We start from the raw sequence: 25,254 nt of genomic DNA on the forward strand, positions 1-25,254 counted from the left end.
ATAGCGGCAAGAGTGGGGCCCCCCCCCCTCCCAAAAACTTTTACTTCTGAAAAGCCCTCATTAGCATGGCATACCTTTGCTAAGCACCACACTACCTCCAACAAAGCACAATCACTGCCTGCATGACACTCCACTGCCACTTCTCCTGGGTTACATGCTGCCCAACCGCCCCCCCTCCCCCCCACAGCGCACACCAAAGTGTCCCTGCGCAGCCTTCAGCTGCCCTCATGCCACACCACCCTCATGTCTATTTAGAAGTGCGTCTGCCATGAGGAGGAACCGCAGGCACACACTGCAGAGGGTTGGCACGGCTAGGCAGCGACCCTCTTTAAAAGGGGCGGGGCGATAGCCCACAATGCTGTACAGAAGCAATGAGAAATAGAATCCTGTGCCACCGCCATCAGGAGCTGCACACGTGGGCATAGCAATGGGGAACCTATGTGCCACACACTATTCATTCTGTCAAGGTGTCTCTGCATGCCCCAGTCAGACCGGGCTTTTTAATTCATAGACACAGGCAGGTACAACTCCCTATTGTGAAGTCCCTGTCGACCGACAGCATGGGTGGCTCCCTGGAACCCACCGGCGATACACAAAAATATCCCATTGCATTGCCCAACACAGCTGAGGTAGTAATGTCGTGCTTAATGCAGGTGGGCTTCGGCCCACACTGCATGCCCCAGTCAGACTGGGGTTCTTTACAAGTGGAAACAGATGCATTTATAATTCCCTGTGGACCCACAGCATGGGTGGGTGCCAGGAAGCCACCGGCGGTACATAGAAATATCCCATTGCATTGCCCAACACAGCTGAGGTAGTAATGTCGTGCTTAATACAGGTGGGCTTCGGCCCACACTGCATGCCCCAGTCAGACTGGGGTTCTTTAGATGTGCTTTCAGATGCATTTATAATTCTCTGTGGACCCACAGCATGGGTGGGTGCCAGGAAGTCACCGGCGATACATAAAAATATCCCATTGCATTGCCCAACACAGCTGAGGTAGTAATGTCGTGCTTAATGCAGGTGGGCTTCGGCCCACACTGCATGCCCCAGTCAGACTGGGGTTCTTTACAAGTGGAAACAGATGCATTTATAATTCCCTGTGGACCCACAGCATGGGTGGGTGCCAGGAAGCCACCGGCGGTACATAGAAATATCCCATTGCATTGCCCAACACAGCTGAGGTAGTAATGTCGTGCTTAATGCAGGTGGGCTTCGGCCCACACTGCATGCCCCAGTCAGACTGGGGTTCTTTACAAGTGGACACATGTAGGTTAAACTCCGTGTGCACTTACAGCATGGGTGGCTCCCTGGAACCCACCGGCGATACACAAAAATATCCCATTGCATTGCCCAACACAGCTGAGGTAGTAATGTCGTGCTTAATGCAGGTAGGCTTCGGCCCACACTGCATGCCCCAGTCAGACTGGTTATATGTACCTTAACAGTAACCGCGTTGGTGGTAATGTGGTGGTGACTGCGGACCTAGTAGCACGGTTTTATTTTGTTGGTTTTCGGAATGTGGCCAGGATTAAGTGGGCCGTGGCGGGGGATGTTTTGGAGGCACTACGTGTCCTCTCCACGTGTCCGTGGTTATATGCACCTTAACAGTAACAGCATTGGTGGGAAATGGCCTCGCCGCCATCATGTCTTTGGAAAGCCTCTGTTTCCACACCCCAGAGACATACCATTAGCAGCGGTATAGGCAGAGCCCAGAATTAGTAACATTTCAGCCGTAGCATTAGCGACAGGCCCCACTAACATATCACTAGCAGCATTATAGGGGGAGCACAGTCTTAGTTCCATTTCAGTAATAGTAGCAGCCTACACAGGCCCCAGTAACAATTCCGAAGCAGCAGTATAGTGGGAGCGCAGTCTTCGTTCCATTTCAGTAATAGTAGCAGCCTACACAGGCCCCAGGAACAATTCCGAAGCAGCAGTATAGTGGGAGCGCAGTGTTAGTTCCATTTCAGTAGCTGCAGTATAGCCAAGGCCCAAGTTACATTTATGTAGCTAAAGTGTAGGCCAACCCCACACACACTTCTGTACCATGAGTGCAGGCGAAGAACATACAAATTGCTATGATTACACTGTAGGTGAGGGCCCCAAAACATTGGTGTACCAACAGTACTAATGTACCTCAGTAAAAATTGGCCATGCCCAACCAAGATGGCAGGTGAAACCCATTAATCGCTTTGGTTAATGTGGCTTAAGTGGTAACTAGGCCTGGAGGCAGCGCAGTTTAACTAAAAATTGGTTCAAGTTAAAGTTTCAACGCTTTTAAGAGCATTGAAACATATAAAAATTGTTTAGAAAAATTAGATGAGTGAGCCTTGTGGCCCTAAGAAAAATTGCCCATTCAGCGTGATTACGTGAGGTTTCAGGAGGAGGAGCAGGAGGAGGAGGAGGAATATTAGACACAGATTGATGAAGCAGAAATGTCCCCGTTTTGGATGGTGAGAGAGAACCAAGCTTCCATCCGCGGGTGCAGCCTACGTATTGCTTACGTATCGCTGCTGTCCGCTGGTGGAGAAGAGAAGTCTGGGGAAATCCAGGCTTTGTTCATCTTGATGAGTGTTAGCCTGTCGACACTGTCGGTTGACAGGCGGGTACGCTTATCTGTGATGATTCCCCCAGCCGCACTAAACACCCTTTCCGACAAGACGCTAGCCGCAGGACAAGCAAGCACCTCCAGGGCATACAGCGCTAGTTCAGGCCACGTGTCCAGCTTCGACACCCAGTAGTTGTAGGTGGCAGAGGCGTCACGGAGGACGGTCGTGCGATCGGCTACGTACTCCCTCACCATCCTTTTACAGTGCTCCCGCCGACTCAGCCTTGACTGGGGAGCGGTGACACAGTCTTGGTGGGGAGCCATAAAGCTGTCCAGGCCCTTAAAGACTGTTGCACTGCCTGGGCTGTACATGCTGCTCGATCTCCGCACCTCCCCTGCTACCTGGCCCTCGGAACTGCGCCTTCTGCCACTAGCGCTGTCGGATGGGAATTTTACCATCAGCTTGTCCGCCAGGGTCCTGTGGTATAGCAACACTCTCGAACCCCTTTCCTCTTCGGGAATGAGAGTGGGAAGGTTCTCCTTATAGCGTGGGTCGAGCAGTGTGTACACAGTGTGTAATCTGTAGTGGCTAGAATGCGTGTAACGCGAGGGTCACGAGAAAGGCGTCCTAACATGAAGTCAGCCATGTGTGCCAGGGTACCTGTACGCAACACATGGCTGTCCGCACTAGGAAGATCACTTTCAGGATCCTCCTCCTCCTCCTCAGGCCATACACGCTGAAATGATGACAGGCAAGCAGCATGGGTACCGTCATCAGTGGGCCAAGCTGTCTCTTCCCCCTCCTCCTCATCCTCCTCATGCTCCTCCTCCTCCTCCTGAACGCGCTGAGATATAGACAGGAGGGTGCTCTGACTATCCAGCGACATACTGTCTTCCCCCGGCTCTGTTTCCGAGCGCAAAGCGGCTGCCTTTATGGTTTGCAGGGAACTTCTCAAGATGCATAGCAGAGGAATGGTGGCGCTAATGATTGCAGCATCGCCGCTCACCACCTGGGTAGACTGCTCAAAGTTTCGAAGGACCTGGCAGATGTCTGCCAACCAGGCCCACTCTTCTGAAAAGAATTGAGGAGGCTGACTCCCACTGCACCGCCCATGTTGGAGTTGGTATTCCACTATAGCTCTACGCTGCTCATAGAGCCTAGCCAACATGTGGAGCGTAGAGTTCCACCGTGTGGGCACGTCGCACAGCAGTCGGTGCACTGGCAGATTAAACCGATGTTGCAGGGTGGCAGCGTCCGTGTGGGACTTGCGGAAATGTGCGCAGAGCCGGCGCACCTTTACGAGCAGGTCTGACAAGCGTGGGTAGCTTTTCAGAAAGCGCTGAACCACCAAATTAAAGACGTGGGCCAGGCATGGCACGTGCGTGAGGCTGCCGAGCTGCAGAGCCGCCACCAGGTTACGGCCGTTGTCACACACGACCATGCCCGGTTGGAGGCTCAGCGGCGCAAGCCAACGGTCGGTCTGCTCTGTCAGACCCTGCAGCAGTTCGTGGGCCGTGTGCCTCCTATCTCCTAAGCTGAGTAGTTTCAGCACGGCCTGCTGACGCTTGCCCACCGCTGTGCTGCCACGCCGCGCGACACCGACTGCTGGCGACGTCCTGCTGCTGCTGACACATCTAGATTGCGAGACAGAGGTTGAGGAGGAGGAGGAGGGTGGTTTAGTGGAGGAAGCATACACCACCGAACATACCACCACCGAGCTGGGGCCCGCAATTCTGGGGGTGGGTAGGACGTGAGCGGTCCCAGGCTCTGACTCTGTCCCAGCCTCCACTAAATTCACGCAATGTGCCGTCAGGGAGATGTAGTGGCCCTGCCCGCCTGTGCTTGTCCACGTGTCCGTAGTTAAGTGGACCTTGCCACTAACCGCATTGGTGAGGGCGCGTACAATGTTGCGGGAGACGTGGTCGTGCAGGGCTGGGACGGCACATCGGGAAAAGTAGTGGCGACTGGGAACTGAGTAGCGCGGGGCCGCCGCCGCCATCATAGCTTTGAAAGCCTCCGTTTCCACAACCCTATACGGCAGCATCTCAAGGCTGATAAATTTGGCTATGTGGACGGTTAACGATTGAGCGTGCGGGTGCGTGGCGGCGTACTTGCGCTTGCGCTCCAACACTTGCGCTAGCGACGGCTGGACTGTGCGGTGCGAGACATTGGTGGATGGGGCCGAGGACAGCGGAGGTGAGGGTGTGGGTGCAGGCCAGGAGACGGTAGTGCCTGTGTCCTGAGAGGGGGGTTGGATCTCAGTGGCAGGTTGGGGCACAGGGGGAGAGGCAGCGGTGCAAACCGGAGGCGGTGAACGGCCTTCGTCCCACCTTGTGGGGTGCTTGGCCATCATATGTCTGCGCATGCTGGTGGTGGTGAGGCTGTTGGTGGTGGCTCCCCGGCTGATCTTGGCGCGACAAAGGTTGCACACCACTGTTCGTCGGTCGTCAGGCGTCTCTGTGAAAAACTGCCAGACCTTAGAGCACCTCGGCCTCTGCAGGGTGGCATGGCGCGAGGGTGCGCTTTGGGAAACAGTTGGTGGATTATTCGGTCTGGCCCTGCCTCCACCCCTGGCCACCGCACTGCCTCTTGCAACCTGCCCTGCTGCTGCCCTTGCCTGCCCCTCTGAAGACCTGTCCTGAGTAGGCGTTGCACACCAGGTGGGGTCAGTCACCTCATCGTCCTGCTGCTCTTCCTCCGAATCCTCTGTGCGCTCCTCCCTCGGACTTACTGCCCTTACTACTACCTCACTGCAAGACAACTGTGTCTCATCGTCATCGTCCTCCTCACCCACTGAAAGGTCTTGAGACAGTTGCCGGAAGTCCCCAGCCTCATCCCCCGGACCCCGGGAACTTTCCAATGGTTGTGCATCAGTGACGATAAACTCCTCTGGTGGGAGAGGAACCACTGCTGCCCAATCTGAGCAGGGGCCCGAGAACAGTTCCTGGGAGTCTTCCCGCTCCTGAGCATGTGTCATTGTAGTGGAGTGAGGAGGCTGGAAGGAAGGAGGAGCAGCAGACAGGATTCGGATTTGCAGCGCTGGACGGCGCAGAACTGTGGGTGGATGATAGCTTGCTCGAAGCACTTTCTGCCATCCACGACAGGACCTGCTCACACTGCTCATTTTCTAATAAAGGTCTCCCGCGTGGACCCATTAATTGGGCGATGAATGTGGGGACGCCAGAAACGTGCCTCTCTCCTAATCGCGCAGCAGTCGGCTGCGACACACCTGGATCAGGAGCTCGGCCTGTGCCCACACCCTCACTTGGGCCTACGCGTCCTCGGCCGCGTCCACGTCCTCTAGGCCTACCCCTACCCCTCAGCATGCTGTATTACCAGTGATTTCCAAGCCAGGAAAGAAATTGGTGCAAGCCTGCAGCCAAAATAGAATTTTTTCCCTTGTTTTTCAAAGGACAAGCCACACTGCGTGTATTCAATGAATACTACTAAGTTTAATAACTGTGTTGTGGCCCTGCAAATGTGTCAGAGAACTGCAGTGATGCAAAGTTAGTCGCTACAGCAGATCAGGGATTTCCCATGCAGGAAAAAATTGGCGCAAGCCTGCAGCCAAAATAGAATTTTTTTCCCTTGTTTTTCAAAGGACAAGCCACACTGCGTGTATTCAATGAATACTACTAAGTTTAATAACTGTGTTGTGGCCCTGCAAATGTGTCAGAGAACTGCAGTGATGCAAAGTTATTCGCTACAGCAGATAAGGGATTTCCCATGCAGGAAAAAAATTGGCGCAAGCCTGCAGTAAAACGTAGCTGGCTGCGTCTGATTTTTTTTAACGTTCTGCACGCAGCACACACGTACCCAGAGCCCTGAGGACTGTCAGAGGCAGGCGAAATAGAATTTTTTCCCTTGTTTTTCAAAGGACAAGCCACACTGCGTGTATTCAATGAATACTACTAAGTTTAATAACTGTGTTGTGGCCCTGCAAATGTGTCAGAGAACTGCAGTGATGCAAAGTTATTCGCTACAGCAGATAAGGGATTTCCCATGCAGGAAAAAAATTGGCGCAAGCCTGCAGTAAAACGTAGCTGGCTGCGTCTGATTTTTTTTTTAACGTTCTGCACGCAGCACACACGTACCCAGAGCCCTGAGGACTGTCAGAGGCAGGCGAAATAGAATTTTTTCCCTTGTTTTTCAAAGGACAAGCCACACTGCGTCTATTCAATGAATAATGTATGTCTTCTGGCCCTGCCTACACAATTCTATCCCTGTAGTATTAATGCCGGGTGCAATGGTCTGCACAGCCGGTTTTGAGGGAAAAAAAAAAAATATGCAACACTGCTAACAGCAGCCTGGACAGTACTGCACACGGATAGATGTGGCCCTAGAAAGGACCGTTGGGGTTCTTGAAGCCTACACTCACTGCTAACACTCTCCCTGCCTAACCACCACTTCTGTCCCTATTGCAGGGCGCAATGCTCTGCAGATCCAATTTTGAAGAAAAAAAAAAAAATACAGTGCTAACGCAGTACTGCACACTATTAGATGTGGCCCTGAGAAGGACCGTTGGGGTTCTTGAAGCCTACACTAACTCCTAACGCTCTCCCTACAGCAGCTCCAGCACGATACCACTGTCCCTTAGCTAACTCACAACGCATCTGAGGCGAGCCGCGGGAGGGGCCGACTTTTATACTCGGGTGACATCTGATCGCCCCAGCCACTCACTGCAGGGGGGTGGTATAGGGCTTGAACGTCACAGGGGGAAGTTGTAATGCCTTCCCTGTCTTTCAATTGGCCAGAAAAGCGCGCTAACGTCTCAGAGAGGAAACTGAAAGTAACCGGAACACCGCGTGGTACTCGTTACGAGTAACGAGCATCCCGAACACCCTAATATTCGCACGAATATCAAGCTCGGACGAGTACGTTCGCTCATCTCTAATAATGAACACAAAGGCTGTTAGATGACCATGAGTTCTGTGAAAAGTTAGGCCTCATGTCCACGGGCTCTCACAGTTTTCCCGTTCAGAATCCTGCAGCAGATTCCACCTGGCCCGCAGACAGGAGGCCAGGAAATACTATATACTTACCTGCCCGGATGACAGCGGTGTGCTGGGCACATGGGCTGTTTTGACTTTTTTTTTTTTTCCAAACTCCTGCTTTCCCGGTGACAGCTGCATCCATACTGCGGACCCATACCGCTTCCATTGACTTCAATGGAAGCCTTCCGTGCGGGAAAACCGCACAAAAATGGAGCATGCTGCAGTTGTTTTCCCGCGTGTGCAATCCGCACGATGGGGATAAATGACATCCGTAGATATTTAATTACCTGCGGGTGCCCAATGGTTCCCTATGGGTGCAGATCGCACGTGCGGGAGACTCGCGCGGTTTTTAAAAATCCATTTCCCCTCGTCATCCTGACAGCATACACATGGAGGTTGTCCGCTGGACCCCTGTTGGGACAGGAAGCGGAAAAACATACAAAAGGCAACTCCCACCACCGGCTCACCAGTGTCTTCCTGTCCCTACAGGACAGTCCAAGCGGAAGCCTCCAGGTGTATGCTGGAGGCAGGAAAAAGGAAGAAGAGAAACTCCTATGCTGCCTGCCCGCCCGTGGGGGGACGACTCTCTGGTCGGGCTGGCAGAGCTTGCGCGGGTGAGACCCTACGTGGGGACCCTCACCTGCAGGATCCAAACCAGCACCACGCTCCCTGCGGGGAAATCCTTCCTCAGTGCGCTGCCCAGTGGGGTTGTCGCACTGGGAAGATACAGCCCTGTACCTGCAGGGCTTGGAAGCGCCCTCCGGACACCAGCGCCTCCAGGGATCCTCCGTCGGGCAGAGCGGCTGAGCGGGTATGCCAGCGAGGGGTGGGAGAGCGCGCGGCACGGATCGACTAGCGCGCTCGATCCGGCGTCTCCAGACAGCAGGCGTCCTCCTCAGAAGCGTCCCGACGTATATTGTATCCCCCGGGTCCGGCGCGGTGGCATGACGTCAGCACGGCCGCGTCACGCCAAAATTTGAAAATTAACAAAAAAAAAAAGAGAGAGAGAGGAGAAAAGCTGGATTTTCCCCGCATGTCTTCGGTCTGCACCTTAGGAAAAGATGTCGGCCAGAGAGGACACAGAGAGCAGCCTGCTGGTGAGTAGACCTCCGGGGGTCTCGCACCAGGGGTAAAAAATGAAATATCAGGTGCTGGAAACCCCCCTTTTTGCTGTCTCCGTCTCTTAGGACAGAGATGCACAAAAGGGCAGAGAGGCCAAGAAGCGAGTGTGCAAGTGTCCAGTCTGCCTGCGGCGACTAGACGAGGGCCACACCAAACCCTTATGCGTAGACTGCACGGAGAAAGTGGTCCGTGAGGAAGGCTCCTCGGGCATATCGGATATCCGAGCTATGATCCGCGAGGAGATCGAGGCCTCTCTCTCGTCTCTTTCCGTTCCGCCCCCCACGAAAAGGGTAAGGCGGTCACGGATAGAAGAGTCGGACTCTGAGGAAGGGCTCTTAGAAGATTCCCCCTCAGAATCCTTGCCGCCTATGGAAGACGCAAGGAAGTACTTTTTCTCATCGGCGGACCTGGGGCAACTATTAACAGCGGTCCGACACACCATGCAGGTGGAGGAAGAGACGCCGCAGCAGCCATCCTTCCAGGATAGCCTGTTCCGGGGACTCCTACCGCAGCCCAAACCATCATTTCCGGTCAACGATATCTTGAAAGAGCTAATCTTGACCGAGTGGAAACAGGCAGAACACAAGTTTTTCCTGTCTAAAGAATTTAAAGATCGCATGGTCTTCACCCCGGAAGACATTGAGTTCCTGGAAACTGTCCCGAAAGTGGATTTGGAGGTCGCCAGGGTCTCAAAGAAGGCTGCCCTCCCCTTTGAGGACATCTCCCAATTGCGGGATCCACTGGATACACGAGTGGATTCGGCAATGAAAAAGGCCTGGGAGTCTGCTGCCCTCACCATGAAAACCAACATCACGGCCACGTCAGTAGCGAGATCTATGACGGTCTGGTTAGACCAACTCCAGACACTGGTTACGCAAAGGGGTTCGAGGGAAGACATCTCTAACTGCCTTCCCCTCCTCCAACAGGCAACCGGCTTCCTGGCGGACGCCTCTATGGAGTCAGTAAGGTTCGGGGCCCGTTCAGCAGCGCTCTCGAACACAGCCAGGAGGGCCGTCTGGGTAAAAGCCTGGACGGGGGACAATGCCTCAAAGAACAGGCTTTGCTCCTTGCCCTTCCAAGGACGCCGGATCTTCGGGCCTTCCCTGGATACACTCCTAGAGAAGGCATCAGACAAGAGTCAGGGACTACCATCAGAGAAACCCGTCAAGCGGCCTTCCTCCTCCTACCCCCCTCCCTGTGTTCCCCCTAGAACATACAGGGGGAAGGGGAAAACCGGACGCTGGTCTTACCCCAAAGGCGGAAAGGGTGAGAATCCACCCTCCGGGATCCGGCAAGTGGGGGTAGACTTAGTGGGTTCGCCAATAAATGGAGCGAAATAACCTCCAACCCCTGGGCCTTACGCCTGGTCTCAGAGGGCTATAAAATTGAATTTTCCGCCCCTCCTCCCCGGAGGTTCGTGGTTACCCCCTACCAGTCACCCGCGTCGGCCCGGGCCCTCCAGTCGGGGGTACGGGACCTGTTGTCCCTAGGGGCCATTATCCCGGTTCCCGCAGAAGAACTGTTCAGGGGGTGCTACTCCCCCTTGTTTCTCATCAAAAAACCTAACGGGTCCGATAGAATCATAATTAACCTGAAATACCTGAACAAATCTATAGCATACCAAAGATTTAAAATGGAATCAGTGAGGTCAGCGATCCCCCTAATCGCACCAGATAGCGTCATGGCCACGGTGGACTTAAAGGACGCCTACTATCATATCCCCATACACTCAGATTCCCAACAGTTTCTTCGATTCGCCCTGGTGATAGAGGGGTCAGTCTCGCATTTCCAATTTTCATGCCTGCCGTTCGGGATTTCCTCCGCACCTCGGGTATTCTCCAAACTAGTGTTAGAGATGGTGGCGGCACTAAGGACGGACAAAGTGCTAATTGTCCCATACCTCGACGATTTCCTGCTCATAGCAGGATCAGCTTCGGGAACTCCAGCGACGGGTCAACCTCACACTCCGCCTGTTCGAGTCGTTAGGTTGGATCATCAACTTCGACAAATCCAGTCTTCGGCCCGAACAAAGGAAAAAGTTCCTGGGAGTTATCCTGGACTCACACCACCAGTGCTCTTCCCTTCCTCTAGAAAAGCAAAAAACAATCCCAAGACGAGAGCCGTCTTTCGTTAGCCACCCAAGTCTCCCTTAAGAGAGGCATGAGGGTTCTCGGCCTCATGACAGCCTGTATTGGAGTAGTCCCATGGGCCCAGTTACATTGTAGAACTCTCCAGGACTTTATCCTGTGCAACTGGGACAAATCACCAGCTTCCCTGGATCAGAAAGTCATCCTTACTCACAAAGTAAGGTCCTCCTTGGGGTGATGGACGTCTATCTCCAACCTCGCCAGGTCCACGACTTGGGACCCTGCATCCCCAGTAGCCATCTTCACTGACGCGAGCGCAACTGGCTGGGGGGCCCACTTAGGCTGTCATTACGTCCAGGGGGGCTGGAACCAGAAGGAAGCCACTCAATCTTCCAATTACAAAGAGCTTTGCGCTGTCTGGAGGGCCACCCGGGGCCTCGAGACAGAGATTGGGGGTAGACCCATTAAGATTTTTTCAGATAACATAACAACTGTGTCCCTCATTCGCCACCAGGGAGCCACGCGGAACCCCCGACTACAAGACCTGGCGGCGAAAGTGCTCGGGTGGATAGAGCAGCGGACGCCTTCCGTTTCAGCGTTCCACGTAAGGGGCCCAGAGAATTCCATGGCAGACTATCTCAGCCGCAGGAGGATAGACCCTGGGGAGTGGGCGCTACATCCAGAGGCATTCCAGTTAATTACGGAAAGATGGGGGACACCAAAGGTGGACTTGTTCGCCTCTCGGGAGAACAGCAAGTGTCCCGGGTTTTTTTCCAGGGGGGCAGACGAGGGCTCCCTGGGAATAGATGCACTATTCCAAGCGTGGGAATGGGACCTGGCATACGCCTTCCCACCTATCCCCCTGATCCCTCGGGTTCTAAGGAAGATCCAGGGGTCCCCGGGCTCCGTTATCCTGGTGGCCCCGTTCTGGCCCAAGAGACCTTGGTTCCCGCTCCTGGCCGCTCTATCGACACAGGAGCCTCTACATCTGCCACGGAGAGACGACCTACTTCAACAGGGTCCCCTGATTTGCCCAAAAGCCCGACAGTTCAGACTGGCGGCCTGGAGGCTGAGCGGGTAAAATACCTGAACCAGGGCCTATCAGGGAGGGTGACCACCACCTTATGTGAGAGCCTCAAAGAGTCCACCAGGAACATATACACCAGGGTGTGGGACACCTTCTCTAGGTGGTTGGGGCATAGTATTCACGACCTCCAACAACCAGACATTAATAAGATTCTGGAGTTCCTTCAGGATGGATTGGACATGGGGCTAAAACCTGGTACCCTTAAGGTCCAGGTGGCCGCCCTGGGAGCCTTCTTTGACTTCCCCTTAGGCGACCATAGGCTAGTCAAAAAATACCTAAAAGGGGCAGTCAGACTCCACCCCTTTATAAGGAAAACCATGCCCCCATGGGACCTGAACCTTGTTTTGCAGGCCCTTTGCGCACACCCCTTCGAGCCCCTGGAAGAACTTTCAGTTAAGACCCTCTCATATAAGGTTGCCTTCCTAGTGGCCATTACATCCGCCAGGCGGATCGGGGAAATCCAAGCCCTCTCTATTAAAACCCCATATATGACCGTCTTCCCTGACAAAATAGAGTTTAGGCCCGACCCTTTTTTTCAACCGAAAGTCCTTACAGACTTTCACAGAGAGCAAAGAATAGTACTTCCCTCCTTCTGCCAGGAACCCCGTAACACGACGGAACAGAGGTTCCATAACCTAGATGTGAGAAGAGCAGTCCTGAAGTATTTAGAGGTCTCACATACCTTCAGGAAATCTAATAACCTCTTTATTCAATTTCAGGGTCCACGCAGAGGAGGGGCCGCTACTAAGGACTCCCTAGCGCGGTGGGTCAGGAGGGCCATAGAAGAGGCATACAGATCCCAAGGGATCCCACTCCCGGGCGAAGTTAGAGCCCATTCTACTAGGGCGGTCGCCTGTTCCTGGGCGGAGAGAGCCCAGGCGACAACCGACCAGATCTGCAGGGCCGCCACATGGTCAAACACCCATACCTTGGGGGGCGGAGCCTGGCCGGAGATGTAGATAGTCGCATCTCAGAGTAGCTCCTGCAAGATCCGACATTCCCATCCTGTTAACGGGACCCAGAGACGCCGAAAGGCAATCAAAAAGCAGCGGAGGCACAGTAGCAAGCTCCGGAGACAGAACAGACAGCAGCAGAGTTAATGGTGCGAGGCAAGGAGCGGGGGAAGGCAGATGAAGCCGGCGGCTGGCAGAAACAACATGGCGCCGGAGGGAGGGAGCCGAGAACACTCATACCGCGGCCCAGCACAAACAGTGCAGACACAGCACGTAAACTGGCGAGGTATGCCAGGGAGGAGGGGGGCAGAAAACAGGACTCCATAAGCCTAAAACAACAGAGGGGAGAGCGGGAGAGCCCACAGAGAAGCACACAAACGGAGGGAGCAGGAGGGGAGGAAGAAGCTGCAGACACAGTACATGCAGAAAGTGAAAGTCAAAAGGAAAGAGCAGACAAAGCAAACACAACAACGGACCCTGCTAAACACAGCAAGGACAAGGAAAAACAAAATAGTCTACATGCTGTACAAGATCATGCTGGAAATAAGCAGGAAGTCACAAGTCAGGCAGACAACCCCAACTACAAAAATAAAGGTGCAAACAGTGTCAATCCAGACGAACACTACACAGAAGACAGCATGAATAATGCAAGCAGCCCAGGCATATGCACGCACAGCGCAAATCACGCAGACACCTCAGAAAGCACTATACGAGACACCTCCCAAAGTGCAGAAGATGCCGCCAAAAAAGATCAAAGGCAGGAGGACGAAAGGTGCGCCAGGGAGCCTACGTTGAAAGAAATATTCAGCGAAATCACTAAAGGCAACGCATCACTGAACAACCTTAATATGCAGATGGGGGCGATGCAAAGTAATGTAAACCTGCTACGGCAAGATATGAGGAAAATATCAGAGCGTCTGACAGAAACTGAACAACGTATAAGCGACGTAGAAGACGCAATACAGCCGATGCAACGAGACGTGGAAAAAAATCTGCATGACATACAATATCTACAGAACAAGGTAGACGACCTAGAAAATAGGTCAAGAAGGAACAACGTGCGGATTGTGGGCCTCCCAGAAAAGACGGAAGGAAGAAACCCAGCAGAATTTTTTGAAACATGGCTGCCCGAACTGTTCGGAAGAAACACTCTAACTGCAATGTTTGCGGTCGAAAGAGCCCACCGTGTACCGACACGACCCCTCCCCCTGGGGGCTCCAGCCAGACCGATACTCATCAAAGTACTGCATTACAGAGACCGTGATACCATACTCCAAAAGGCCCGCGAAAAGGGTGAAATCCAATATAATGGCGTGAAAGTCTCCTTCTATCCAGATTTCTCCACGGAAATACAAAAGAAGCGAGCAACATTTGTAGAAATAAAAAGACGACTGCGAAACCTACAAGTGCCCTACGGGATGCTGTACCCGGCTAAACTGAGAGTGGCGGCGCTGGGCACGACACAATTCTTTGAAAACCCAAAAGATGCAGGTGCCTGGATAGATCAAAATGAAGAACAGATTCGGAGGGGAAGATCGCCGCGCAAGACACCATGAAGAGGCTGCACCTAAAGAAACGTTCATGCAAAGGGAACCGAAAATTTCTGAAAGGAGCTCCTGGGACGACAGGATGCATCGCGTAGGAGAATGGAGGACTGGTACCCCGATCCGATGAGACAACGGATCAGTGAGTTACATGTTGGGGGTGTCTGTTGTTTGGTCTCTCTCTCGCATATTAGGGGAATATTAGATAAGATACAGTTAAAAGGGATAAGGTTAAACGATAGAAAAATGATTCAGGGTGGGATAAGGGGAAGAAATGTCAACGTAAATGTACAAATGATAAATGTGTTGCAAATAACGAAAATATGTATAGTAAATGTGGATAAATGTCTGTACTGGGGGATGTGGGGGACCAAACCAAAATGTTACTGGAGAAGCCCTATGCGGAGAACAAACAGTAATACACATACACATATACGGGGCGACACGGGCGAGACACAAATACAGAGATGGGGACCCTCCCAGTGCGTCTCACTCATAAAAACAAAAAAGGGTGGAGGCGCCCAGAAAATAATAACCCTGCGGAAAACAAAAAACAAGGAAAATGGGTAGTAGGATAAGGGTCGTATCGTGGAACGTGAGAGGTATGAGTGACCAGACAAAACGATCAGCAGTACTGCAAGTCATCAAGGAACAAGGCCCGGCTATTATATGCTTGCAGGAAACACATTTATCAAAAGAAAATACGGACACGTTCAAAATAGGGGGGATGGGTCAGAGCTTCCACTCCACACACACGAGGTATTCCAGGGGGGGTCAGCATAGTGATACACAAAAATATACCGTTTAAATGTCTCTCACGAAAAATTGACTCAGAAGGCCGCTTTATATGCCTACACTGCAGAATCTACAACTACACATGCATTATAGCTTCAGTATATATCCCGCCACCATATAATAACATGATAATGAGGCAAGTTATAGGTTTCATAACAGATAAACCGGACATTCCAGTCCTTATCATAGGCGACTTTAATTCGGTCATTAACCCTGCACAGGACAGACTAAGGGCAGGAAACGCAAACGAAGAAAGGAACCTGACACCACTAGGTAAACTAATAAACGAGATATCATTGATAGACATATGGAGAACACGGCACCCCACAAACAAACAATACTCCTGCTACTCATCCACATACCAATGCTTATCTAGAATAGACCTAGCGGTAGGGAATATTCAGATATATAGAGATATAACCTCGATAGAATATCTACCAAGAGTTGTTTCTGACCACTCCATCCTACATCTGGACATACAGCACAGTAACACTGTGAGTCATTCCCAAAAAAGATGGAATCTGAACTCGCACTGGCTAAACATATTAAACAAGGAAATAGTGAAAAAAACACTAGAGGAATACTTCATATTAAATAAGGATACCACAAGTATGACGATTTGCTGGGAGGCCATGAAGGCATATATGAGGGGGGTATACATACAGCAAATCACACAGGCAAAAAAAGGACATAGAGAAAGAGGGCAAAAAATACGAGACAAACTAAAAGAATCAGAAGAAAATTACATAAAAGAGAAAACTATAACAACACTCAACCTATGGAAACAGGCCCAAGAGGCCCTTAATAAATACGTCCTAGAAACGGCAGCCACTAAAAATGGGTTCAGGAAACAGACATATTATGAGGAGGGAGAAAAAACGGGACATATGCTGGCAGTTATAGCCCGAGCACAAACTAGCCCCACATACATCATTGAACTAAAAGACGCACAAGGCGAGATAGTCAGGGACGCAACATCCATAAGAGAGATTGCACGGGAATTTTACTCCTCTCTGTATTCCTCGAAACTGGAAAAAACAGTAGAACAAATCGAGGAATACTTGGCGGATATAAGAACACATAAATTGACGGAGGAACAGAGAGAGTTTCTAGATGCACCAATAGACTTGGAGGAGATGCAAGAGGCAGTAAAAGATATGCAAAATAACAAGGCCCCAGGGGAGGATGGTTTCCCAATAGAATTTTACAAACAACATGCAGACACTTTATTACCACAACTCCTGGAGACATGGGCGGGGGCGGAAAAGGAAGGGGAACTACCACAAACAATGCGAAAAGCAAAAATAATAATTCTGTTAAAACCAGAAAAGGACCCCCTGTTGATGGACTCGTATAGGCCGATATCGCTGTTAAACGCGGATGTCAAAATTATAAAAGTTTTAGCCAAGCGGCTATCACAAGTGGCATCCACCTTGGTGCATCCAGACCAGAGTGGGTTTATACCAGCAAGATCAACGGCAACGAACATCCGTAGAGTATTTCTAAACCTACAAATACCCGTAGATAATACCGGAGACAGAATCATATGCTCACTGGACGCGGCCAAGGCGTTTGATAGCGTTGAGTGGCAATACCTGTGGAAGGTACTAGAAAAAATGGGCTGTGGCCCAATATTTGTGAGACGAGTTAAACTCCTATATGCTAGAGCGGAGGCGGATGTGTCCATCAACGGGGGGTCATCAGAAACATTCCCACTACATAGAGGGACAAGGCAGGGATGCCCACTATCGCCACTCCTGTTTGCACTTGCAATAGAGCCCCTAGCATGCAAAATTCGGTCACACCAGGAAATAGTGGGATTCATAAGAGGAAACATGGAGGAGAAAATCGCTTTGTATGCAGACGACATGTTATTATTTTTAGGGGACAGGGAAAAATCTTTAGAAACCACGATGCAAACAATAAAAGAATTTGGAGCCTTCTCAGGACTTGCTATCAATTGGACCAAATCCGAAATACTATCAATAGACACCCCAGACATGCAAGTTGCCAACAGAGAATTAACCCTGAAATGCACCCCAACAATTAAATATCTGGGAGTTAAAATTACGAAAGAGGTCAGTGAGTACGGGAAAATAAACCTGGAACCACTTATGGAAAAATGGAAACAAAAACTTCACATATGGAAAAAACTACCCATGACAATCATAGGAAGAGTGAATCTTATAAAAATGATATGGATGCCCCAATTACTGTATCTAATACACAACTCCCCACACTGGATAACACAAAAATTTTCCCACAAGGCCAAGGGACTGTTTAGAGAACTCATATGGGGAGGGAAGACACCTAGGATAAAATTAGAACTGCTATACAATTCAAAAGAAAAGGGAGGATTAGCCTTGCCCAATCCGTTCTCGTACTTCATGGCCTCCCAGCTGCAACATCTCAGGGGATGGGAGACAGAAGAAACACACGACGCTAGTTTCAGAATCCTTAAAAATCTCTTTAACGGATCACATTTGTTTGAAACCCTGGAACGTGGAGCGTTTAAAAAAAACGGTCAAAGTGCCCCCACGCTATTATTGATACATAAAATATGGTGGAAGACCAGAAACATGCTTGATATAAAAAACTGCACACAACATACCCCCATATGGAATAACCCGCACCTGCCAGAAATCAACAAGCTAAAAGGATTCCAAGGGTGGAAAGACAGGGGAGTTAGGAGAATGGACCAGATACTGGAGGGGGGGGAACTAAAAACCTTCGAGCAGTTAAGGCAAAACCACGACATCCCCAATAGTGACTTTTACAAATATCTGCAACTTAGACACGCTATACAAGCGGAAAAAAACGCGGCGGAAATGACAATGGTAATAAATATAGTAGCGGACATAATAGGAAAAGCCACCACCACAGCGGGGAAAATATCTGTACTATATTCCCATATACAGGACACGGTCAATGCACACAACCCGTTATCAACAAGAGCAAAATGGGAGGCAGACATAGGGCCCATTGAGGAGTCGCACTGGGAGGAAATCCTACAAATGACACCCAAGCTATCTCTGAGCGAATCACACAGAGTCTCACAAATATTTCTAATACACAGAGTGTACCGCACCCCGGCCTTCTTACACAATATAGGAATTAGAACCTCCCCGATATGTGTAAGGTGCAAAACCCACACGGCGGACCTAATCCACATGCTATGGCGATGTCCGAAATTGCACAGATATTGGATGGGAATAAGAAATGCAATTAACGCGGCATTTGGCATACGTATGGACTTTACACCATACGTGTGCATTCTGGGATACATACAGGATCTAACATTAGATGATCATGAAAAACTAGCGGTAGCCAGACTATTGTATATAGCCAGAAAAACAATAGCCCAGCGCTGGTTGGACGAAGAACCACCCACGCTGGGAGAATTCAAAAATAAGGTCAACCAAATTTTACCGTGGGAAAGGAGTATTTACACTAAGCGTAAGACCAGTCAAAAATATCAGGACATATGGCTGAGATGGATACACGCCCAGAGCAGTAATGTTGGATCAAATACATAGGGAGTGGTGAGCCGTGTGGGGAGGCACCAGTAAACCGGGGATTTACTAAGACATAACAACGTATGTAATGGATATATATAAAGTTTATTGGGAAATGTAGAACAAATTACAGACTCGATATACAATAAAATAAAGTGGTAAGGAGTAATAGGGAAAAGTTAAGAAAGGAGGGATTGGAGAGAGAGAGACCGGGCAACGGGCAAAAGAAATATGACCCCCCCTCGAATGCAACAAAAAATCTAACCCTGAATCAATAAAAGAAAACAGCAAGAAGATAAGCAACACGAAGACCAAAGAAGAAAACAAATATATGTTACATGAACTGTTATTATTGTTTACGACACAACACTGTGTTCATTCAGAGACAGTTTACCCAAAGAACAGAACGTTGAGAGAGAGATCTTAGGGGGGATGGGGGAGGGAGGGGGGAGAGGGGAAGGGGGTGGGTGAGAGGGGGAGGGGGAGGGAGGGAGGGGAAACCAAAGATTTGTTAAAAAAAATGTTTTAAAATATGCAAAAGGTGAAAAAGTTTAATAAAAAAATACTTTAATTAAAAAAAAAACACCCATACCTTTGTAAAGCACTATCGTCTGGACGTGGGGGCCAGCCGTGACACGGCCTTTGGGCGGAAGGTGCTGCAGGCAGTGGTCCCTCCTTAAAGCCCTTGGTTGTTGGTATTCCTCCATGTGTATGCTGTCAGGATGACGAGGGGAAGACAGGAATTAGGTTTACCTGTTAATTCCTTTTCTTGAAGTCATCCTGACAGCATAGGGGCTTTCCCTCCCCTTCAGTTATTCTTCTTTACGTGAAGTAACGTATTGTACTATGATTTCGGTATTAAAAATGATTGGTTAAGCAAAGCCGGGTCACTGTAGTTATTTGGTACACACTGGTGAGCCGGTGGTGGGAGTTGCCTTTTGTATTTTTTTTCCGCTTCCTGTCCCAACAGGGGTCCAGCGGACAACCTCCATGTGTATGCTGTCAGGATGACTTCAAGAAAAGGAATTAACAGGTAAACCTAATTCCTGTCTTTTGCCGTGGACAGGAGGCCTTTGTATCCATGTAAATTAAAAACGTGGACAACACATTCACATATTAGGCCTCCTTCACACGGGCGACAAAGTCGCGCGATTTTTGTAGCATTGCTACGATGCTACAAATCGCATGTATGTGAAGCCCATGGTTTCCTATGGGTTCCTTCATACATGAGATGTTTTGTAGCATGCTATAAAACGACACAAACCTCGCAGGTCCGGCGATATGCCTGCGACATGCTAGGTTTTGTAGCCCATGTTTCTCTATGGAGCCTTCCTCTCTGTTGCATCGCATTGCACGAAAACGCTGTTCGCATGTGATGCGATGCAACTTTGGCATTAGCGGATGCTGCAAAGTCGCATGATTTTGTAGCGTCACATGCGACTTTGTAGCGCTACAAAATCGCGGTCTTGCTGCGAGAAAATTGCAGCCATATCACATGGTGCAGCGATGCAATATCGCTGCGATTTTCTCGCAGCGATGCGGTGTCGCCCGTGTGAAGGAGGCCTTATACTATATGTAATAATATATCTGTTGCTTCTCAGCAGTATTTACAGACATGAACATGAGTTTTGTAGTTACATATACAGCAAGTTGTATTCGCCTTTTAAATACTTCATGACAAACACTTTTTTTAAGGGCTCACATACTACTGGGTGCAGCAATGTACAGTGATCCGCACCACAATACAGTGCCTATGGATAGGGCAACCTAGTAGAAGAGAAACTGCACAACAGCAACAGTAGCTGCCATGCAGCACTGCACCATGTGAACAGGTCACAAAGATCACTGCTTGATAATCTCCCTTGTACAGTCTTCTGTTATAATTTGACTTTTCTAAGCAGATTATAAATGGCAAACTTGATCTGAAAAAAGATATTTTATTTTAATTGAATTAAGTGTAAAAGTGCTATTTTTAAATGAGGTTTCCTTCCTGCTTGTACAGGATTCCTTAGTGCTATATAAAGTAGGTATTACGCCACAGACACCTCCATTTAATTACTGTGGCCATTTAACCCTTTCCAATCCAATTTGTATCCTGGTTTTCCTAGGGGGCTTACTCTTTTTCTGGCATTATACAACAGTGCTATATGCTGGCTAAAGCCAGTACTGCATGAGGTGACACGTTGGGTAACCTCTGACAGCAGAGAGACTGGCAATATACAGTAAGAGAACCCCGATGGATGTCTTCCAACATCGGAGCTGTGCAGCCTTAAGTCATAATGTCTTCAGGCGTCAGACAGTGGATTGGAAAGGGTTAAACCTTTCAGCCGTACAAGATTAAGTATGTTTTGCTGAATGTGTGCATTGATAGAGAGACAGCTAATTTGTCTGAAAGGTTTGTGTAATTAAAAACATCTGCTGACAACATTGGCAATCGGAGGCCTGCTAATCCTTCCATAGTATTAATGCCATGATAGGATAGCCTGAGACTGTATAACGGATAGAAGCTAGGTAGCAGAAACAAAATGGTGACAACTAATTAATTTTAAAAAGTTCAAACTTTGTGGTTTAAAAATTATGAAAAATATGAAATAAGGTTCTAAAAATAATTATGTAGAATATTTTATTGAACCTAAATCAAGGTTCATCCTTTTCTATGCAGCCAAAAAATATTCATATTCCAGATATAGTAACCGTGTGTGATTACAGCCTAGACTGTATTATAAGTAAAAAACTTGACCATTACACAACCAAAGTGAACTAAAAAAGATGCCTTGTGGTTAGAGCCGTAACTTGAAGCTTCTGGGCCCCAGTGCAAAATCTGTAACAGGGCCCCCAACTATGATGCTTTATTTATAGTTGCGGGCCCTGTTACAGGGCCCCAACTCCCTGTATGGAGAAGACTGGCCTAATGGGCCCCCCAAGGTTCTTGGACTGGGTGCAACCGCATCCTCTGCATCTCCTATAGTTACGCCCGTGCTTGTGTTAGTCAAACCCTTCCGGGTCTAGATTAGTTACCAACTTATGCATTGTTACCATTAGTTATACATTGAAAAGGGAATCTTTAAGAAAAAGAATCATAGGTGCCCCTTTCAGACTATGCAAAAAGTTGCGTGCCATGGATACCAAATATTGTCATAATCTGTTTGAACCTGATATAGACATTTCAGAAAAAGAATGTTTTAAGTGATCAAATATATAAAGCTCACAGGTCAACATGAAAAATTAACAGCTGTTTCCTATTTCATCATTATCGCAATGCAATGCAGCTGCCTTTTTTTATTTTACAGAGAAATGGGGAACTCAGAAAGTCAGTACAGTCTTCAGGGTACACGAAGTCCGGGAGGAAGTCCGTTGTCAGATGGCAAACAGAAGAACTGCTCTTTGAAAATTCATAGCATCCACGATGAAGAAAAAGACTGGCCTTCTGCAGGGTGGGGGCGGACTGGCAGCAGTACTAGCTACAAATCCCGATCCCTGGCAAGAACCTGTCTCTCCCAGTGTAAGAGTAATCCACCTTATTCATCAAGACATGGCGATGTTGTGCTGAAAGGCTCTAAAAGTTGCACACATCACAAGCAAAGACTGAATCTAGCTAGTGAATGTTGCCAGACAAATAACACTTACTTACCTGACAATGGATATCATTATGTTGGCGTTGACACTCCAGTAGACCACAGGGGATGCAATGGACATATTTTAAGCTGCTATGAAATTCATGATAGCGTGTCTACAGCACTGCAAGCTGAAGAAAGGAAAAGCCCAAAAGTATTGATAAAAACACTTGGAAAGTTGGACGGTTGCCTCAGAGTTGAGTTCCACAACAGTGGAAATGGTGTGCCGTCTGAAGAATCTGATGGACCCGTTCAGCTGCTGAGGTACTCGCCTGCAATGGAAATGAAGGATATGACCCACCATGATCCACGAAGGAATTCTGGCATGGAGTATACTACAAGCCATGGTCTGTCAGTCAGTGACTGTGGACTAAGATCAAGCAAAGGAAGTTCACTGAGTTCTGACTCTTCTTGGTATGATTGCCCCTGGGGAAACAATAGAGAAATTAATGACCTGGATGCTTCATATCTGACTAGGAGTTCCCTAGACACTAATGTACATGGAGGACTTACCCCAAATGAGAGTACTATTCTTTTCAACCAGAGATCTTCTTTGTCTTCACTCCGAGAACTATACAACTCTGATTTGCAAGGTGGACTTGCACCAGGTCGCCTTTCAGATGAATACATAGGCGGCCATCATACCCTTAGTAATAGAGTTTCGTTTGCCTCAGATATTGATGTGACATCAAGAGTAGAATACAGAGGACCTACTCATTATTCATCGTATACCCTACCCTGCAGAAAATCAAAGCCTTTAGCAGAGGATGCGTCTAAAAAAGACACAATAAAAAGTCGAATGAGGCGCATCAGTGACTGGACAGGCAGTCTTTCCAGGAAGAAAAGAAAGCTGCAGGTATGTAAAATATTTGCAAAAACGTCGCTGTACAGTGACTACAGTATGAATTTTAGTGTAGTTGCTCAGAATGATATCATGATTTCCTGAAGAGTATTACCTAATTACTGTATATGACTTGGACTAAATTATTGAATGTTTGTAAGAAGTTAGAGCATGCATCTGCATTTCGGCTTGTAATAGTATAAAAACAGTACCAATAGCAACAACAATGTGCTAAATGTACCTATTAATGTGTAAATCATTCTAGATTTTTGCTCTATAATACACTTTTCTTATTTTTGTATAGCCACTATTCACACTTCTAACATCTTGACTAATTTTCTAATTTTAATTTTTTTTAATTATTATACATTATTATCTATTTCCTCATCAGGAACCAAAATGTAAGGATGCAAGTGAATGTTTTGACAGTGGCATTGATGGCTTTACTACAGAAACGAGCTCTCCTCCACATCTTTCGAGCATTTTGTGGTCTGGGGGCTCTGGACCTTCTGTGCAGCCTAGAACTGAACATACCAGTATTGTTGGCAGTGATGCTGTAAGGCAGAACATCTATGAAAATTTCATGAGGGAGCTAGAATTGGAGAAAACCAATGTGGAAGAAACAGCTACATCAACAGGTACAGAAGACTCAAGTAACGACTCTCTGGGTTCGCTGGAACAACTTGACCTACTGTTTGAGAAGGAACAAGGAGTTGTTCGCAAGGCTGGGTGGCTGTTCTTCAAACCCCTTATTACTGTTCAAAAGGAGAAGAAACTGGAGCTTGTAAATCGCAGGAAATGGAAGCAATACTGGGTGACTCTTAAAGGTAAATGACATAAGAGATAAATGCACTTCATTAATATCGTAACGTTAAAGTGGATTTCCTTTCTTTATTTGCCATGATAGTCGTTTTTGTCTGTGAGAAATACTGTACTAATACAACACAATTACTCTCTCTATCCTATGCCTTAAAGGGGTTGTCTCGCGAACTCAAGTGGGGTTATACACTTCTGTATGGCCATATTAATGCACTTTGTAATATACATCGTGCATTAAATATGAGCCATACAGAAGTTATTCACTTACCTGCTCCGTTGCTAGCATCCTCGTCTCCATGGTTCCGTGTAAATTCGCTGGCAGCTTGCTTTTTTAGACGCGCTTGCGCAGTCCGGTCTTCTGCTCTCAGCACGAGCCGCTTCAGCCTGCTAGCCGCTACAGCTCTTCTGCGCATGCGCAGACGAGCTGTCACTTCTCGGGAGCGCGCTGGAGCGGCCATTTTGTACCATCCTCTCTTAGAGGAAGGTGCAGAAACTTGAGCCGCCCAGCCGCCCCGAGAAGCCGCCCAGCTGTCCCTCCGTCCTGCCGCCCAGGTAAGTGATGGGCCGGGGGGGCTGCCGCTGGGCCGGGGGGGGCTGCCGCTGGGCCGGGGGGGGGTCTGCCGCTGGGCCGGGGGGTCTGCCGCTGGGCCGGGGGGGGGGGTCTGCCGCTGGGCCGGGGGGGGGGGGGCTGCCGCTGGGTCGGGGGGTCTGCCGCTGGGCCGGGGGGATCTGCCGCTGGGCCGGGGGGGCCTTCGTCTGTTGTCAGTGGTCTAGCGCCGGTTACCTGCTGCCTGGCGGTGGGTGACTGTGTGCCGTGGTCGGCCGCGTTCAATCCAGGGGTCCGGTCGGCGGCTGCGGGGCGTCTGGTTGTCAGGGAGACACAGCTGGTAGCGTCTCGGGAGTGCGCACGTCGGGCTACAGCAAGCGACGGGAAAAAAGTCGGCCGCCATCTTGGGAAAATTTTTATAAGTTGCTGAAACGCTGGAACTGTAAGTACAAACCAGCTAGAAAAGTCATTTACAGGGGGCCTTAGTAATGTATGCTTAATAAGGGGGACTGGGCAAAAAAAAAAATTCACTGCTTCCTCGAGACAACCCCTTTAAGCTTTGACTTGATGTTACATAGTTCTGCTGGAAAATAATTTTTCCATAAGAAACTGCAATGTTAACATCATTGGATCCCATTTAATAGAGAATGTTTTACATATTTTAGCAGCAAAAAATGGAACCGAGTAGCGTTTTATGATGTTTATGGGGTGTGGTGGTAAAATACCAATGTCACTAAAGATGTATTATGGGTAGAGTCAATAACATTGGAGCCGTAAGCTGTAG

The 25,254-nt window shown here is 49.1% G+C and overlaps 1 protein-coding gene across 1 annotated transcript in view; it reads left to right on the forward strand.

Annotated features, from left to right (window-relative positions):
- Window positions 1-25,254, forward strand: part of TIAM2 (TIAM Rac1 associated GEF 2) — a 507,083-nt gene that overhangs the window by 231,099 nt on the left and 250,730 nt on the right. The window contains exons 7-9 of the mRNA XM_066596062.1: window positions 19,620-19,682; window positions 21,940-23,119; window positions 23,496-23,931. Coding sequence (XP_066452159.1) covers window positions 19,620-19,682; window positions 21,940-23,119; window positions 23,496-23,931 — 1,679 coding nt within the window. The remainder of the gene's footprint in view (window positions 1-19,619; window positions 19,683-21,939; window positions 23,120-23,495; window positions 23,932-25,254) is intronic.

Source organism: Eleutherodactylus coqui, chromosome 3 (genome assembly GCF_035609145.1).
Source record: "Eleutherodactylus coqui strain aEleCoq1 chromosome 3, aEleCoq1.hap1, whole genome shotgun sequence".
In the NCBI taxonomy this organism is placed as follows: domain Eukaryota; kingdom Metazoa; phylum Chordata; class Amphibia; order Anura; family Eleutherodactylidae; genus Eleutherodactylus; species Eleutherodactylus coqui.